Source organism: Poromitra crassiceps (genome assembly GCF_964638095.1).
Source record: "Poromitra crassiceps genome assembly, chromosome: 2".
In the NCBI taxonomy this organism is placed as follows: Eukaryota; Metazoa; Chordata; class Actinopteri; order Beryciformes; family Melamphaidae; genus Poromitra; species Poromitra crassiceps.
Window position 1 is genome coordinate 80127125 of NC_139624.1, and position 20252 is coordinate 80147376.

General features: G+C 44.1%; 1 protein-coding gene across 1 annotated transcript in view; it reads right to left on the reverse strand.

The window, feature by feature from the left end:
- Positions 1-339: 339 nt before the first annotated feature.
- The window catches only part of LOC310772419 (TLC domain-containing protein 4-B-like), a 30798-nt gene continuing 10885 nt past the window's right edge, over positions 340-20252 (reverse strand). Inside the window, exons 2-7 of the mRNA XM_083632223.1 lie at positions 16892-17061; positions 10844-10933; positions 9784-9842; positions 9085-9179; positions 2120-2193; positions 340-1255 (exon numbers count right to left, since the gene is read on the reverse strand). Of these exons, the coding sequence (XP_083488349.1) occupies positions 937-1255; positions 2120-2193; positions 9085-9179; positions 9784-9842; positions 10844-10933; positions 16892-17046 (792 nt within the window). The 5' untranslated portion in view covers positions 17047-17061 and the 3' untranslated portion in view covers positions 340-936. The remainder of the gene's footprint in view (positions 1256-2119; positions 2194-9084; positions 9180-9783; positions 9843-10843; positions 10934-16891; positions 17062-20252) is intronic.

Consider the following 20252-nt stretch of genomic DNA (forward strand, 5'->3'; position numbering starts at 1 on the left):
CCTGTTGATTAAAACCATCTCTTTAATCGTGTGAATCCTTAAAAACCCATTTGCCTGGACCCCAGCAAGATGAAAGGAAAATAAACTATACATACAATTTTCCAATGCTCTACTTCATTCAAGTTGACCATTTAATGCCACGGAGGCCGGGACACGTACGATGCCCCTCTTTAGTGACTGTCGGTGGGCGATGATGAAGCAATGTATTTCAGTCATGCTTCTTCCTCTCTGAGACTGTGCTTGACGTCATCCAATCCTGTCTCAGTCCACTCCCTGGCAATGAGCTCATGATCCACTGAGGAAAATGAGGTGCAGTAGCCTTCTCCCTCAAAAGGCCATTTGGATTTGATGGCACTGACCATCAGCCTACTGAGGAATCACCCAGTACCTTTGAGGTCCCCTTCAAATCTTTGCTATGTCATCAGCTTGAACTCATGTTTCGTCAGGGATTCAGGCAGCATTAAGAATACGAATAGAAAACTTCATCAAAGCGAGAGGTCCATAAAGTTATCTCAGGAAGTGTGTTAAGGATGACAAAGAACGGTAAACCTTTTTGACCATTTCTGTTTGGGATGACAGTCCATTGTCCCAGACTGACCTCTTATTTCGACTCGTGGTGCATTGTTCAAGAGAAGAAAAACAATTGGCCACGTACACAGAGTATTGCTATGAGGCCATTTCATGGATTCGAGATGGCCGGGTTAATGGTCCATCAGGTCGCATCTCAGTGCACTGCTCCTGCTTTTCAGAAGAAGAAGAAAATCCCTCATTATCCTCAGTCCTTTAACATAGTACTTCCCCCAATTTTGGCTGCCACCGAAGCGGCCTGGCAGGTAAGGGTGGAGTCGACTGGTCCGGGGTCCACTGTTGCACTGGGAGCGACATCTCCTTGGCTCTGTTGAGGTGTTTCTTCACCACTGACGTCCCCTGGCTCTCTTAATCCGTCTTCCCGTTCTCCTGGGGTGCATCTGCTTTGCTTCGCCGTGCAGAGCGCAGCACCCTGTAGCAGCCGCGGGCGATCTTGTGCATCCACATAACGTTCATGATATCCAAGCAGATGCTGGCGCTGATCCAGGCTACACGGCCACCCCAGGGCACCAGGTAGAAGGCCTCGGTGCCGTAGACGGTGTACATGCGGCTGTAGTAGACCGGCATGACACCGATGCGAACCACGAAAAAGACGGCCGCCATGGCGACGCCGTTAGCCATGTTGGGTCGGGAGGACTTGGGGTAACCCAGTACCTCAAAGAACCAGCTGAAACACAACGCAGAGTCAAGACAACAGAGCAGAGAAGGAAGAATGGACCTGGAATGAATTCACAAGAAACCAGCTGACACACATCAGGACATACAGTAGTTTCTGTTTGTGATGGCAAATTAAATTCATTTTTGGTAAACTAGGCAGAGTTGCATTGACACAGCTGTTTGATGCAGCTGGCAATAAATGTATATCGACAAGTCGTTGCAGTGACAAAGATCTTCTAATATAAGCGAATGGGACAAAAAGTCACTGTCAATTTGCTTTGAAGCCTTGGCTACATGGCTATTTTCTTAAGAATTCTATTAAGAACTTATAAGAATTACAAACTTGAATTCAGATAAACCGGTTTAAACCTCAACTCATCTTGTAGAACCAGCTGAAACACATAGTGACAGTGACTCATGATTGACTCGTCTGCTCAAATCTTTTCATCCACCTGTGACACAGAATGAGGGCAAATAGTCACGTCATCTATTTGCTCTTTAGCTGGCTTTGAGTCACATCTCATTGATTCTCATGAACACAGAAACCACTCAGCATAATGCTGCAATAGTCTGTTTTGCAAAGCACCACTTGAGGGAACCTCACAATAAGGGGCGTACACTGCATATTACACAATATGCAAAAAGGTTGCATATGCTTTTTGGCCATAGATGTAACAGTGACTCAAATCAAAACATGTAACATATCATCAAACCTTTGCTCATAAGATTTGGCTTTCTAAACTGGAAATTACCTACTTGAATTCAGAGTGTAAAAGAAACATACAAAAAAGAAGACAACATGGGTGAGCAAAACATCAATTGACCCAAACCCTGACTAGGACGCCCGCCCGGGTCATGGTATGGAGGTACGTACCGCTGGTTCACACATGGAGTGGAAAACTCGGCAAGCAGACGGAAGTTAGCAAAATAAGGCAACATTCCTTGGCCCTGGAAGAACAAGGTGAGAACAGGAAGACAACGAAACAGGAAAGGGACAAAAACAAGACACAGAGAGTCACTTGGGTCGGGAGTGGGTGTGACTAGCATGAAGCCTCATCTGACCCGCGGAGGAACATGGACACAAATACAGATCAGTATCTCAGGAGGAACATGGACACAAATACAGATCAGTATCTCAGGAAGAACGAGTTAGTTTCACACACCAGCCCATAAATCATCACAGGTCGTGGGAGATTTGCCCGCGTAATCGCAGGGCTTCTGAGGACATGACCTTATGATGGTTCATATTTTGTCATGCAGTTCAGAAGATGAAGGAGACTTTTGGGGTGGGGGGGAAATCAAGTCTAAAATTAGATGAAGTCCTCGCCGAATATAGGCCTGCTCCTTTCAGATCTAACAAAAGAGGCTACTCCTTCAGGGCACAGAATTATTCATTCAAGTTTCACAGGCCAAATTTAGACTGCACCCTCTCATTTCATTTGCTAATGATCCACTGGCATGTCATTTACTGACATCAAGAAATTCAACTGACTTCATGAAAAGAGCACAAAAAGAATTTGTGAACTAGATATAACAGTAGATATTCAGATTACAATTCTTTCCATTTAAAATGCTATGCACAACATTTTAAAAGTGGGTTAAAAAATAGCCACATACTTAAGAGGCTTTCTTGGAACAAAATTTGTGATGGATGGCAAATTTTGTGGTTGATGAATTAACCAGCGGCCCTAAAGAAACTCCAAATGTCAAAATGGCAATGCCCATATCAGTTTTTATATAGTAAAAGTGAAGTGTATTCTCAATCTCATCAACACCCAAAACAACACAGAAAGAACATACACCAAGACAATACATCTCCGACATCCAGCAAAAGATACTAAGCAACATAGCACAGCCTTGGGTACACACACAACCAGCCAGAGCCAGCCACTACTTGAAGGAGCAATATAGCCATGCAGATTAGAAAGCGTTCAGTTCAACTTCCATACATGTCATTGCTTAGCAGACCAGGGCTTGGTTTCCACAGTTTCTTAGCTATGACATCATCTTCAAAGTCAAATTGACCCCATCTGAAGATGAGGTAAAAAAACCAAAATGTTTTCCCGTTTTCTTTTCAATATTGTGTTCATAGGGCTTTTCAGGCCTCATTGAGGTGACATCTGTGGTGAAAATAAAGTTTAGATCCCTTCTTTGACAGAATCAAGATGATGTCAACACCAGGAAGCTTTCAGGAAACAGCCACGATCACTTTGATGACCTGGCCAGAATCAACTGAGAGTGTTGTGTCTCTCACACACACACACACACACACACACACACACACACACACACACACACACACACACACACACACACACACACACACACACACACACACACACACACACACACACACACACAGCAGAGGTGATCTACTCATCTCTGACAAGGACAGATGCTGAAGAAAGGGACTTACCTTCAGGGCTGAAACAAAAGCTGGTCAGTGAAACATACTTACTAGGTGATACAGACAGGGTGCATCTGGGTTGGTTTTTTTTATATACCACGATATATATGAACTTTTCACCTAGCATGAGCATGCTAGTACCTCTAGGAACTGGTAAGTCCATACTGTGACTGGGCATCATATCTGCTCAGTGCAGCGCAACAGCAATAACAGCAGACAAGACAGGAATGAAGGGAGTCCCCATCTAGATCAAGACCTGCTCTGGCTTTCTAAATGACACACAACCCTTTTGGTAGTTTTTGCATGAACGGGGATGACACAACCCAACTTGATTTTGGTAACTTTTGCATGAAGGGTTTGAAGAGGGATCTGTTTATGTTAAAGTCATAGCGGAGGACACAGAGACAGACAGACAGAGATATTAGAAGAAAATAAAGATGCCACCCCAGTTGGAAGCAAATAGGAAGCAACACTGACAACACTGAGAGTAGAGCATGCATCCAATATTCACACAGCAGTCCCTTGGGTTAACCTCTATTTTGATTGTCACTTTGAAATAGCTATACACATTTATTATGCTATTTCATCTTTCATAAAATGACTTGAAGACTCTACTCAAGACACTACTACATACTGCTAAACATGCCAACAGGCTCACAAATTAAAACTTTATTTTTTTAAGTTTAACTAGGCCTGACTCCTATTAAGAAAGATCTTCCCAGCTCCCACATCCTCATGAGATTCAAAAGTTGTTGCCTAATCGACCATGAACACTTCAACATAAACACGCTCAACACATTAACTAATAAGACTTTGACAAAATACGACAAATTAACTGGGTACAAAAAAAGAAAAGAAAAAGAAGCCATCTTTAAGTCGCACTAAATCATCGTTCAAAAAGTTGGGAAAATGTAGTTGCTTTTACTACAAATGGGCAACTAGTCAGATAGTTTCCCTATGGCATTTGACTAATTTATTTGATCCCACACGTATGTCAGGCCTGGTCTGAAGAAACAGTTATGAGTGTCCAGTAACAGTATGGCCTACTTCATCTCATTTATCTCATGATTTTACTAAAATCATTTAAGTAAAGTCATTTTAGAGACAGAAGCTTGCTTTGTTTCTCCAGTTGAAAGGCTGGATTGTTATTTTTTATTCCATTATGTGACACAGAATTGATCTTACTATTACTGTGTAAACAGAAGGAAAACTAGAAATAACCGCCTTGCGGTTGTATGCCTCCGCCGACAAGTCAAGTTGCAGTCTACAGTCATATCTGTCCAGAGTGACTCATACAAGCACAAATACCTTGAAGCCCACTGCACAGTGGTGTGGCCATTCAGCCTTATGGCACTTTAGGCAATGTTTGGGGGTACCTCAACAACACGGCTAATCATTTTCAACATGGAAAATGGTCCTACCCATAACCCTAAACCACCCACATCCCCTATCTCTAGCTACGGCCCCTTTTCCACAGCCCTGTCCCCTTACTCATTACACTGTCATCTGACCACCCACATCCCCCAACCCACTCCTCGAATCCAGACTCTCTACGATCTTCCTTTCCCTAGCTATGGCCCCTTTTCCCTAGCCCCGCCCCTTTCATCTCCACACCCCCTAGCCACTCCCCTACGATCTTCCTTTCCCTAGTTATGGCCCCTTTTCCCTAGCCCTGCCCCTTTCCATCTCCACACCCCCTAGCCACTCCCCTACGATCTTCCTTTCCCTAGTTATGGCCCCTTTTCCCTAGCCCCGCCCCTTTCATCTCCACACCCCCTAGCCACTCCCCTACGATCTTCCTTTCCCTAGTTATGGCCCCTTTTCCCTAGCCCTGCCCCTTTCCATCTCCACACCCCCTAGCCACTCCCCTACGATCTTCCTTTCCCTAGTTATGGCCCCTTTTCCCTAGCCCCGCCCCTTTCCATCCCCACACCCCCTAGCCACTCCCCTACGACCTTCCTATCCTTAGCTATGGCCTATTTTACCTACCCCCCCCTTCCTTGATGGATCACAGTGACCTTGAACTTTGACCACCAAAATCTAATCAGTTCATCCTTGAGTCCAACTGGATGTTTGAGCCAAATTAGAAGAAATTGCCTGAAGGCGTCCTTGAGATGATATGTTAACAAGCATGGACCGGATGGTTGTGAGGTCACAGTGACCTTGAACTTTGATCTTTGACCAAATGACCACCCAAATCTAATCAGTTCATCCTTGAGTCCAAGTGGATTTTTGAGCCAAATTGGAAGACATTCCGTCAAGGTATTCCAGAGATATCGCTTTAACGAGCATGAAATGGACAGTCATGAGGTCACAGTGACCTTGAACTTTGACCTTTGACCACCCAAATCTAATCAGTTCATCCTTAAGTCCAAGTGGATGTTTGAGCCAAATTGGAAGAAATTCCGTCAAGGGATTCCTGAGATATCACTTTAACGAGCATGAAATGGGCAGTCATGAGGTCACAGTGACCTTGAACTTTGACCACCAAAATCTAATCAGTTCATCCTTGAGTCCAAGTGGACATTTGAGACAAATTTTAAGAAATTCCATCAAGGCATTCCTGAGATATCGAGTTAACGACCATGAAACTGGCATTCGTGAGGTCACAGTGACCTTGAACTTCGACCACCAAAATCGAATCCGTTCATTTGAGCCAAATGTGAAGAAATTCCGCCAAAGCGTTCCTGAGATATCGCGTTAACAAGCATCGGATGTACAGTACGTACCGGTACATAATCCCTCCGGCCACGGCTATCACTGGCGGAGGCATAAAAAAGCACATGGAATGTGATTTTCCCCGTTAACACTGCAATGAAGACAGACCAAAAAGATGCAAAAATGATGTGTGCCACATTTGGAGGAAAATAATTATGCAAATCCAGCCAGTGACAGGAGAGAAGGCAGTGGTAAGACAGGGAGAGATGTGAATCTGGACTGCCCCACAGCGATTAAACAACACACGGTTCTGAACAAACATCCACAGTGCTTTACTGCTTTTTACCCACGATTAATTTGCCAATGGCAATGTTTCATATAAAATATAATTCTTGATATACCAGAGCTGTGGAGCGTGTTTATTTTTTATTTTTTATCCAAGAATAGTTTAGGAAGTATGTTGGAGCTCAAATGGAGAGTTAAGCAAAGCACACTGTATGCCTCTTTATTCTTTTTGTACATACAAAATAGAGACATGTATTCTTAAGCATTTATCGCAGGGGAACAAAGTTAATCCACATCCACAAGTAGGCCTAACTCAAATAAAATGCTTACAGAGGAGGAGCCAAATAAGAGACATTCTATGTCTTGAGGTACACTCAATACGGCAGTAGACAGAGGGCCTGTCTCTTTGGTTATGAACTTTAGCATCTTGCGATGGTGTGGATGACAGTATGTGAATGGCTCCGTCTGGGCCCACACGCAGCAAGGAGCCACAGGAAAGAGTGTAAAGAGAGAGAGGAGGCACAACTAGGCTCTGGCACAACAGATAGGCGGAAGGTAGATAGACAGGTAGGTAATTAATAGAAAGGTTAAAAGTTCTTGTTGGCATGCACAATAATAACAAGAAAGATGGACCCCTCTCAATAACAACTCCAGAGCTTTTCAGAAATGTAAGCATGCACACAGTTGTTACAGCTCAGCATTCAGCTCAGCTCAGAGAAGCTCATCAGATTCACACAACACTGAGGGGGGGGTGTCAGTAAAACAAACAAAAAAGCACAGAAATTGTAAGGGCAGGTTGAAAGCGGGGGGAGGGGGAGGGGCAACGGCCATTGCCATCATTGAGCATTCCATGCAAAAAATACCATAGTCATTCATTTCCATGATTCTGCAACAGAACCTGGCGACCTAGAGGGTTACAGATGCTTGGAACCAAGAGTGAACAGCAGTGCCCCTTAATGCTGGGCATCTATCCACATCGAGATGACAGCCAACTGACCAATGCTGGCAGTGACCAATAAGCTAATGAGTACTGGCATGTTCGATGACTTGCCCGGGTAAGTCGAACCCACACAACAACTTTGATACCTGATAATAACAACCCTAAGAGCCAGGTAAAACTGCTCTACTCAGTCTGAAAGTTCAGTTCATGCCCTCTGCCATGTCCAGGTGTCTGCTCTTGATGGCATTTTTAAAGTAACGTGTGTGGAAGAGGTATCATGTTTACGGGGAAAGTGTGGTAATATAAGGTGATACTGACCTACATACTGACAACCTCTCATTAACTTGGGTCATTCTCACTGTCGGCGTAAATAAGACGTGTTGTTTGGTAAGACGGTTAGAACTGAATGAAATGTCAAACCAAATCAAACTATCTCTGTTGAGATTGAATCATTATAGATAATGCACCAGCAATCCAAATGACAGTTTTTTCAACTTCAACAAATCTCTCAAAAAACATGGTAAACTAGAACGACCGCACCGCAGATATATGCCTTCGCCAGCAAGTGAGCAGTCGACATGCATGTCTGTCCATGTGTCCAGACTTTGACGTTTGAGCCAAATGTGAAGAAATTTCATGAAGGTGTTCCTGAGATATCGCATTAACGAGCATGAAACGAGAGGTCGTGAGGTCACAGTGACCTTGAACTTTGACTTTTGACCACCAAAATCTAATCAGTTCATCCTTGAGTCCAAGCGGACGTTTGAGGCAAATTAGAAGAAATTCCATCAGTGCATTCCTGAGATATTGCGTTAACGAGCTTTAAAATGGCGTTTGAGAGGTCACAGTGAACTTGACCTTTGACCACCAAAATCTAATCAGTTCATCCTTGCGTCCAAGTCGACGTTTGAGCCAAATCTGAAGACATTCCGTGAAGCCGTTCCTGAGTTATCGCGTTAACGAACTTGGGAATGGCGTTCGTGAGGTCACAGTGACCTTGAAAGTTGACCTTTGACCACCAAAATCTAATCAGTCCATCCTTGAGTCCAAGTCGATGTTTGAGGCAAATTTGATGAACTTCCATCAAGGCGTTCCTCAGATATCGCGTTAACGAACATCGGTCGGACGTACGGACAACCCGAATCCATAATGCCTCCGGCCTGGCTATCGCCGGCGGAGGCATAAAAATCTAACCACATGATGAATGTAATGTATAAATGTATGGATTTTAGAGACATCTAGAAGCTTTCCTTCTCAGGCCTCTCCTCTCTGGAAATACCCAGTGTAACAGACGGTGTAATTGAAGGTATCGGCATATAAGGTTAGCAGATACAGATGATTATGACCCCTCTCTGGGCATATAGAGTACACCTCCATGTAAGAGCCTTTCATCATTGAGATACAACAGTGGGGTAGTGATGATGGACACCTCAGTGGCTGGCTGATAAACCAGTTTAGCACCCAGCTTCACAGGACAGAGCTGTTCACCCTTGGTTGTCTCTTTCCCATCTTGCCTGCACGTTCTGCTATTGGTCAATAGGGAACTCACCAGTACATAGTAGTAAGCATACAACGCTGCCAGATGGTGAACTACAAAAAACTTGTCGCCTATCGCCTTCCAATAGTAAAATATTAGCAGCAGATCTGGAAAAAGGAAAGAAGGAAAGGAAAACAACAGGGGAAAGAGAAAGAACATGTAAAAGGTGGACTGTGCAATCAAAATATTCTCAGACATGTAAATGACTTTGACCACCCAATAAAATGAATAGACACTGATGATAAAACTTCATGGTACAGACAGACCACCTCTCTCTTAAATAAGACAGAGTATGGTGATGGATTTCTAGGCCTATCTTTGTAATCAACTCTAAAATAGTTTAAAGTATTTTTCCACACTGCATACTGGAAGCATACTCCTATTCAATGGGTGTGACAGTGAATCCAGTTAGTTACAATGTAGAGCTGAAGTTTGAAGCTGACATTTTGTTGCAAAAAAAATCTTATTCTTATGTCTTCTGAGTTTGATATAAAATATCCAAACAGCCTCATCTCATGTGTGACAGCTCATCTGACCAAGAGAGAATGTGACCTGAGGACGTCACACTCACTGGTTCTCTTGGGTAGGTTCAAATTGCATTTTAAATTGCATCCTCCAGTTTTCTTGTTCCCATCAAACCTCATGAGAATGACTTATTTTCTTTTTGTCTCACCTAATCAACAGTATATGGAAACTTTAGGTTTCTCTCACCAGATATGAGGTAGCCTGTTGTGATGGCAACATTGATCTTCACCAGTGTGGGATCCCCCCTGTTAACATAAAAGCACATAGAATTTGGTTGTGTTTGCGTGATGACATTTAAAATTACTGCATAATTTTATTTATTTAAATGAACTCCAGTAAATGCATCAGAATTGTATTTGGTCTTGATTGGCTTCCCTTCCTAAACAAGTACTGAAATCCTGAAAAATACAATCAGGCCAGTTTGCAGCAGCCTCCACTCAGGTTAATAGAGGACCTGTTAATAGAGCACCTAGTTAATAGAGGACCTGTTGTTGTCAGCCAATCAGGTTCCAGTATTCTGTGAGGATACATGTAGGTAAGCCCCGTTCAAAACAGTTTCCTATTTCAGAAATAGTGAACTGTATAGTGTTCACTTTTTTGTTTTTACTAGTGTCTGAATTCTCAACTGTTAATTTAATTCACTATATAGTCCACTATAAAATACCCATAATGCACTGCAATTTGTAGTGAACACCAAAAAAAATTCTCACATATACCACAATGCAATGTGGTCGTGTTTACTATCGGAGAAGAAGAGTCAGGAAACATTAATGTCCAAAACTCGTTTGATCGTTCCCCATACAGTTCACTATTATGATAAACACTACATGGATAATAGTGAGTGAATGAGTTCCGAACAGGACTAGTCTTCACATTCATTTGATAATTACTGCAGCTGCTTTACCTAAACTAGCAATTCCTGTGGCTCAAAGGTCAAATTCAAATCAAATTATAGTTCATTCAACATTACGCTTTGTATAGGTTTTTCAGTTTTCATATTTAAAGCGCTACCAAACATGGACTGGATTTGCCATTTCTGTGAAATTTAACTCACAGCACCTCCAGAAATATGACGCTGGCTAAGGTACTTAAATGCTGACACAGCAGGCAATAATGTGTGAGTGTGTGACGGTTGGGCCTTTTCTGACAAAACAAAAAACAACAACAACAACAACAGGCATCACCAGTCTGCCTTTGTGGAAAATAAAGGTTAAAATTAAGAGGTGATTCACAGACGAGCTCTCACCAGACTGGGTCTCCATTGACGTTGTCATCAAATAACAAGATGTAGAGACAAAAGATTCCAACCAGCAGTGCGTGAAACGTTGACACCGTCCTGAAACACACACACACACACACACACACACACACACACACACACACACACACACACACACACACACACACACACACACACACACACACACACACGAGATGATCTACTCATCTCTGACAAGGACAGATGCTGAAAAATGTCAGTTGTATACTGTTGAATGAGTAAGACAAAGGAATAAATGCATATTTGTCTTTATTTGTGAAGAGTGTCTACTCTCTCTTGAATCAAAGATACCGTACAGAGTGCTGAGTTGTTAGTACCTGCAGTCAATCAGCTGATTGGCTGTCAGGACTGCACACAGATTCAGACCAATTAGACGAAGAGATTAAACACTACTGAAAGGTCAGGCAGAAAGACCGACAGTCCCAGTCAGCCATTCAAGCAATTAAGACAGTCGCACAGTTCTTGGCAGTCAGTCAGTAAGACAGTATGACAGCCAGACAGGACTTGGCATTGAGTAAGTCAAACTGGCAGTCAGACAGTTTGTTAGATGGACTAGCAGTCTGTTCAAATACAATCTCTGAAGTCCTGCGGCCAAACAGAGAGATCCAGCACAGCCTGGATCATCCCCATTAAACACTCATTTTAATTTCCATTTGTATTTGCTTCTAAACCACGTGACCATTTCAATCTCACAAATGCTCCTGTGGGGCGTCTGTCTGGGTGTAGAGGTAAAAGCACCCGCCTACCACTGCGGGGACCGGGTTCAAATCCCAGTAGTGGTACTTCCTGCTTGGTCAGATGTTCCTACAGACACAATTGGCCATGTCTGCGGGTGGGAAGCCAGTGTGGGGTATGAGTCCTGGTCGCTGCACTAGTGCCTCCTCAGTCAGTCAGTCAGGGCGCTTTGTTCGGGGGAGGGGAACTGGGGGAACCACGTGATCCTCCCATGCGCTATGCCCTGCCAGTGAAACTCCTCGCTGTCAGCTGAAAAGAAGTGGCTGATGACTGCACATGTATCGGAGGAAGCATGCGCTAGTTGGCTCTCCCCAGATCGGGGAGAAAAAAACTTGATCAAAAACAGAAACAATGCTCCTATGAGTAAAAAGTGAATATTGGAGCAAAAGAAAATTAGCACTTGACAAGAGTGGGTCCAGGGTTAGACGCCTCTGACAGCTCATCTCTAACTGGACATCCCTAATGAACTCTGCTCAATAGCTTTCACCATTCAGATCAAAGACTGCATGTCTCTGTCAGCAACTTGCACAAACAGAAACACAAAGACTGCTTTTCTGTTCCGAACCCAGCAGCAGTTCCAGCCAGAATCTGTGTTCCCATAACAAATCAATAGATAAAACTGACTACATCTGTTGTTGTGTTATCAACAGCCCAATTTATCTGCATGGGACAGCCTGTCCATTTGACATCTGGAAAATGGTCTGATTCACATTCACATTCATGAAATAACTATAACACTTTTATACACAGTAACTATGGTGCAAAGTACATCACAGGTTTTTGTTGTGTGGTGAAGTGACAAGATGGCTGGTAGTAACTTTGTTGGTGAAAATATGACTGATAAGAGAGATATATAGGGATATTTTTCCTTTGGCAAAAATAGGATGGCACACGACAAAATCCCTACAAAGGTTCAGTGCACACTTGCGGGGGACATGTTTATCTATTAGCTTATTTTAATTGTGTTAGCAGTGTGAATTGTCTCCTACACAGGATGGACCTAGCCTGGTTAAACCCATCCCCCACGTGACCTGCTCTCAGACCTGTTCTCAGTCACTAGGTGACTGGGAACTGAGAGAGCAGGTCACGTGGGGGCTGGGTTTACCTAGGCTAGGATGGACCTGGATAAGCAGCATACCATAGTAGTCCTGAGTCGTGTGTGTGTGTGTGTGTGTGTGTGTGTGTGTGTGTGTGTGTGTGTGTGCGTGTGCGTGTGCGTGTGTGAAAAAGAAGGCATAACTCCAAGTGGCAAACTCTGGTGCTGAAAAATGAAGCCAAGTGTCAAAAACTGGAGTTCCTTGAATGGCCATTTGAGGTTGGCTCCAAAAGCAAGTCAATCCCCATAGACTACCATGTTAAAATGACCGAAATTACAGCAGAAATAAACATGTTTTCAGCCTGGTACCAAAGAAAAATAAAAAAATAAAATGTTTTGGTCTCTAGGCCAGTGGTTCCCAAAGTGGGGTCCGGGGACCCCCAGGGGTCCTTGAGGGCGTTCCAGGGGGTCGCCAGCAAAAAGGAGAATAATGTATTTTCACTATAATTCCATCCATATGTAACACAATAACAGAATATATGACTATTTCAAGATTCAAGATTTTTATTGTCACTCCGTAGTACAAGTATCACGTGTGAAATTCTTGTGCTGTGAACTCCGTTTACAACATAGTACAAATATAACAGGGCATATGAGTGCAAAAACAACAAGAGGCACAACAAGCAATAAGGCAGTAGAGTGATAAGACAAGTCAGAGACAGTGGTATATTCACTGCACATAGGTGCACATGTCATGTGCATACTTTGGACGTACTTAAACATTTTAAATTTGACGTATTTGACGTACAGGTGCAAATAGCATATACCTAATTAAACATACAATTAAACATTAGACATACATAATGGTAGCATCTACAGTGCGGTACAGTACAGCTACTACACTATTTGTGTATGTGTTAAGGAGTCTCGTGGCCTGCGGGAAGAAACTGTCCCTCAAGCGATTTGTGCGTGCTTTTGGGACCCTGTATCTTCTCCCTGAGGGTAATAGGGAGAACAGGGTGTTGTGGGGATGGTTTGTGTCTTTGATGATCTTCAGGGACCTCCTGAGGCACCGCTGGTTATATAGTTCCTGCAGTTCTGGCAGCTCACATCCTGTTACGTGCTGGGCCGCGCGTCTCACTCTTTGTAGCGCCCTGCGGTCCATGGTGGTACAGTTCCCGTACCAGGTGGTGAAGCAGCCAGTCAGCAGGCTTTCAATGGTGCCTCTGTAGAAGTCCCTAAGGATTTCTGGCCTTATCCCAAATTTCTTTAGGCGCCTGAGTCCGTGTAGTCGCTGTTGGGCCTTTTTGACAACAGTGGCGGTGTGACCGGCCCATGTCAGGTCCTGGTGGATGTTGACTCCCAGGTACTTGAAGCTGTCCACCCTTTCCACCACTGTGCCGTTGATGGTGATTGGGGGGTGTGCACCCCCCCCCCCCTCCTGTAGTCTACAATGATCTCCTTGGTCTTGGAGACGTTCAGAGAGAGGTGGTTGTCCTGGCACCACTGTTCTAGGGCCTTCACCTCCTCTCTGTAGGCCGTCTCGTCGCCCCTGGAGATCAGCTCCACGACTGCTGTGTCGTCTGCAAACTTCGCGATGGTGTTAGAGATTTGAGTCGCCACGCAGTCGTGGGTGTAGAGGTCGTACCAGAAAGGGCTGGAGACGCATCCCTGGGGCGCTCCTATGCTGATGGTCAGTGGGGAGGAGGTGAGGTTGCCCACTCTCACCACCTGGCGGCGGTCTGTCAGAAAGTCCAGGATCCAGTCACACATTGCTGTGTTTAGTCCCAGGACCTTGAGCTTGCTTACCAGCCTGGAGGGTACTATGGTGTTGAATGCTGAGCTGTAGTCCACGAACAGCATTCTCACATAGGTGTCCTTCCCCTCCAGGTGTGAGAGGGCAGTGTGGAGTACGTGTGCTATTGCATCCGCCGTGCTCCTGTTGGGGCGGTATGCAAATTGGAGCGGGTCGTGGTCCGGGGGGAGTGTGGGGCGGATCTGTGATATGACCAGCTTTTCAAAGCACTTGCTGGCTATGGGCGTGAGGGCTATTGGGCGCCAGTCGTTTAGGCTGGTCACTTTCTGCTGTTTGGGGATGGGGATGATTGTTGCCGCTTTGAAGCAGGAGGGAACTTGCCGGAGGGAGAGGGACTGGTTGAAAATGTCTGTGTATACGCCTGCCAGCTGGTGGGCGCAGGCCTTAAGGAGAGGCGTAGGAGGGGAGGTGGGGAGGAGAGGAGAGGGGGAGGAAAAAAAAAAAAAAAAAAACTCTTGTAACGGGACAAGCCCCGTCTTTTATTGTCACACGAACACCACAACACATGCATGCGGCCACAACACACTCATGCTGACGGTGGCCGGTGAAAAGTGTCCTCTGCATTTAACCCATCCAGGCATGTCCTTACCTCCGGGGGGCAGGCCAGGAGCAGTGGTCGCTTTCTCGTACAGCGCCCGGGGACCAACTTCGGGTGTTGTCGTCACTGGTCAGATGACGATGACGATCTGATCTTCTGCATGTTTTTAGAGGGGGGGGGTTATATATACGGAGGAACCCCCTGGGGGAGCACGGGGAGAACATGCAAACTCCACACAGAGAGAAAGGCCCTTACGACGAGATACCCCACCCGGGCAGTAGGCACTGAAGATATGGGGGGGAACACAACCACAGCGCCCACAGTGTCCCAGGCGAGAATCGAACTCAGGACCTTCTGACTGTGAGGCGACAGCTCTACCACTGAGCCACCGTGCTCAGGAGGAGGAGAGGGGGGGGGCGAGGTGGGTGGGAGATGTGGTGGGTTGGGGGGTGGGCGCTCTGGCAGAGGGGTCAAACCTGGCGTAGAACGCGTTGAGTTCGTCCGGCAGGGTGGGTGACGCGTTGGGGTTTTGCTGTTGTTTTTCCCCTTTGAAGTCTGTGGCAGCGTGGAGTCCTCTCCACAGGTGTCTGGGGTTGTTGGAGTCCAGTTTCGCCTCCAGCTGCCTGCCGTATTCTCTCCGCGTTTTTTTGATTGTGGCTCGAAGGGCGTATCTCGTCTGCTTGTATTGTTCTGGCATCCCGGACTTGAAGGCGGTGGTCCGGGCGTGAAGTGCAGCCCGGACATCACAGTTGATCCAGGGTTTCTGGTTTGGCATTGTTTTAACTGTTTTTGTGGGGACTATATCCTCGGTGCATTTCCTTATGAAACATGACACCGTTTCAGCATATTCTTCCATATTTTGGTCATGGGTTTCATCCACTTTCTGTAGTAAAACATCTAAAAGCAAAAATCTTATCAGATGGGGGACCCTGGAGAAAATCTTATCAGATGAGGGGCCGTGGTCTAATTTGTGTCAGTTTAAGGGTCCTTGACGTGAAAAAGTTTGGGAACCACTGCTCTAGGCTATAGCTAATTTCCTCAAATTGTATTAATGCTTTATTAAGGTTATGCATAATTAAGGGTGTGGCTGCTTTGAGAGACAGGTGGCTAGCCAATGGCTGTCTGCTGGGCGTCAGCTCCTCCCCAGCTCCACACTCATCCAAATATGCTCACTTCTGGGCTAAAAAAAATTAAAAAGAAAACGGTCCACAAACCAATGGGTGACATCACGGTGGCTATGTCCATATTTTATAGTCTATGCATTAGGGGTGCAACAACACTGCAAGGGTGCAACACTGCTGAACAGTGCAAGTCTTCTACAAGGATATCATGATAAATTAAAACTGAGTTGAAAAAAGACGAAATATGTTAAAAAGAACATTGTCATAAATTGAAAAAAAAAAAAAAAAAGACTGAATGTGAATATATATATACACACATACAGTATATATATATATACAGTATATATACATATAGTATATATATATATATATATATATACACACAGTATATATATATATATATATACACACACACACACAGTATATATAATATATATATATATACATATACACACACACACACACACACACACACACACACACACACAGTGTATATATATATATATATATATATATATATATATATATATATATATATATAACATGTATTTTAAACAAGGAAACCATTACCATACTGTGAATTTTGTGAACCGTTACACCCCTACTATGCCTAACTCTCCCCCCCTCTCCCCTCTTTCCCTTCCTCCTCCTTTCTTTCTCTCTCTCTCTCTCTTGTACATTCCCATGAAAAAGTAACATTTTGTTTGTGATGATGATCTACAGGGCATCACCATCATCACCACCATCACCACCATTCTCATCTGCTCACCTTGAGTTCCACTCCACCTTCTGCTTGTCGCTGAGGCCAAGGAAGCCGGAGCTGACACGTGTGGACACCCAGGGGCTGAATCTGTGGAAGAGCCACTGGAAGGAGAGAAAACTGGTCACCGAGATGGTGAGGATCAGCTGGCTGAATGGGTCCATGGCCACCCAACCCCACTGTGGGAGAGACAGAGGGAGGGACAGGGGGAGAAAGAATAGAGAGGAAGTCACACATGCTGCTCATCTATTTTAGCTTCACCCACAGACTTTTACTAAAGTCGGTGTATCCAGATTCCAGAAAATGTTCAGGATCAGACTCTTTCAATTTCAAACTCTTCAAATTTCAACACAAGGTTCCAATGATAGACATGGAAAGGAGTCGAGTCGCTATCAGTGAGTACGTTTACCCACTGAATCACACAACGGACCAACCAAACCAGAGTGGTACAGTAGCTAGTACTGTAGTATTGTGTGTAGTATTCTAGTATTTGTGGTGACCTATAGCTAACACCGAGTCAGAAATGTCACACCTGCCAACGCTGGCCAATGTTTAACTCAGCTCCAGTAGAACTCTCACTAAGCTTCACTAGAGGAAGTGGAGAAAACAAATATTTTGACAATGATTGGTCAGTAACTCTACTGATCCATCAGCGACTTTACTTACCCAAACATGGTTCAGAGTCTCTATTCTATACGGGGGAAAATCTAATCAGCTGAAAAATGATTGAAGATGAATGTTGATATTTACTAGCATCTGTGTTTCTGCCTAGGCAAGACAGTCATTGAATACTTTTCTTTTGTGAACATAAGAAACTCATTCTTCTCAACCTGCAAATGATCTGTCAACCTTTCAGGCTGTTAATAACCTGAGGATCAAAGAGACACACAGTTCTTTAGTGAACACCTTCTCACCTGTTGGATTGTTTAAAAAAGATCTACCTCTATGCAATCTATGCACTCTATACATTGTCTCTATCTGTTGGACCAGAAATGCTAACTGATTTACTGAAATACCCTATAGTTGTTAATGTTGCACTTGCACCATCATGGCCAACAGTATAACACTGTACTTGTAGTGAGCTGCACCCAAGTGTGAAGGTGTCAAACTGTCCATCTGGAGCAGTGTGTTAGGTAAAAAGAGGACACTGGTGTAAATGTGTCAAACTGTCCATCTGTAGCAGTGTGTTGGGTAGAACCATATGAAATCAGTTTTATTTTTTTCCAAATTCTTGTTATTTTTCCCCAAATTCAGTTTTTTCCATTTAAATTTTAATTTAGGCGTTATATTAGGAGTGATATTTTTCCTTTTTTTGATGACTTGGCTCTCTCAGACAGACTCTTCGACATGTTTTTCAAGGTGAAAACTAAGTTGTGACGTGCATTAAGGGTCCCATGCAAGACCGACCCCCCTCTCAAAACACCCCAATCGAAAACTGAATCATTTCTCTCTAGGCCTATTTTACAATTGTGAAATCATTTAGGTTACTACGATCATTAGATCTACTTCTTATTTTGATAATTAGGCCTAGGCTACTTTGATCAATTTCAGCCAAATTATGGACATTTCTGCAATATTCCAAGTTTTACAGTTGATCCCATTTTTATTACCAAATTCCATGATTCCGTCCGTTTTTTCCGTTTTGCGGAAATCATGTGTGATTTAGTGCTTTACATGATTTAGTGCTTTACATGCCCCATCAAAGTCACTGCCAAAACATAAATGTTACACTATTTACAAGTAAAGGCCTACTGTAAATAACCATGTTACACTAACATAACAACCATGTTACACTATTTACAAGTAAGATATCCAAACTCTATTCTCATATCTAGTCCATATCTAGTCTTGTATCACACTATTGATATAAAATAAATGATATATTTCCCAGCCCTACACTATACCCTTTGCTGGTGTAACACTGTAAGTTTCCCCACTGTGGGATTAATAAAGGATCATCTTATCTTATTGTCACGATCAGATACAAAACCTGGACCCAAATGCACGACTCAAGAGACAAGTTTCCAAAGTAAAAAGTCTTTACTCAAAACAAAAATCCAACAAACAAAACAGGCAAAATTCCAAAGGTGTAACTGAGGCAGAAAATACAGATCAAGGTCAAAATACGAATGCTATGGAGCTGAGCTGTTTCTGGGTGGATGGCAATTACAATCTGGCAGAGAGCTGGTGGAATGGACATGAAGATATACTAGGGCGCTGATTAGGGAATGAGGAGCAGGTGAGTGGGGATGATTGGCACACAGGTTAAACTACTGAGGGAAGACAGGCAGGTGGGAGTGGCTGGGTCTGGAATGACAGCAGAGTTATGACACTAATAACAGAGTATGAACAATAAGACTGAATGAATGAGGAATGAATAACTGAATGCAAAATAGTAACATAATAAAGAATGATACTACAAAACTATGACACTTAACTTTTATGCCTTCAAGAACCTTTCAAAGTGTGTATACAAACCGGATGTGTGTAGACTAGAGCAATAGAGATCAGTGTTGGGAACGTTACTTTAAAAAAGTAATTAGTTATAGTTACTCACTACTTGTTCCAAAAAGTAACTGAGTTAGTAACTGAATTACTCTATAATAAAAGTAACTAGTTACCAGGGAAAGTAACTATTTGCGTTATCTCCACCTTGAAAATGCCAAATTTTCATGGATTGCTGCAAACCTGAGGGTACCCTCACGGGCCCCTCGGGCCGACCAAAACGGGCCGAGGCCGGGCTTGTTTTTTATTTATTTTTAATTAATAGGTCTGGGGTCGGGCCGTTTCAATAATTCAATTAAATAATGTTGTATTAGCGTACTCGCTTGATTTTACACAGCGGAGCAGTCAGACAAAGAGGAGGAGAGGTGCACAGACACTCCCATAGCCACACACAGACCCTGTCCGTCCATGTACAGCGAGCGGACAGCTCCCGAACACAGAGAGAGAGAGAGAGAGTCAGAGAGACAGACAGAGAGAGGCTGCGCAGGACGGCCGCGCGGCGACGCAGCACGCGGAACAGAGAGGGAGAGAGATGTGTCATTATATCGTAATATTGGCTTCGGGCCTCGCAACGGGCTGGATCGGGCACGGGTCTGCATGTCACGGGCCGGGGAGGGCTCGGGCCGAAATTTCAGCCCCACGCAGCTCTCTACTCCGGACTCGCCATTTCTGCTGCTTCCTCGAATCTGTTTGGTGTGTCTGTGTGTGTGTGTCGCCCGTGTCCTGACTCCTGGCTCGTGTGTAACACTGGCTCCGATTGGCTACCATGAAACACATGACTCTGCCTTAGCCAATCATAATCGTTTATCTCGTTATAACCCACCCGGTCTCCTCACTTGACAACACTAGTGTAGGCTACGGGTAG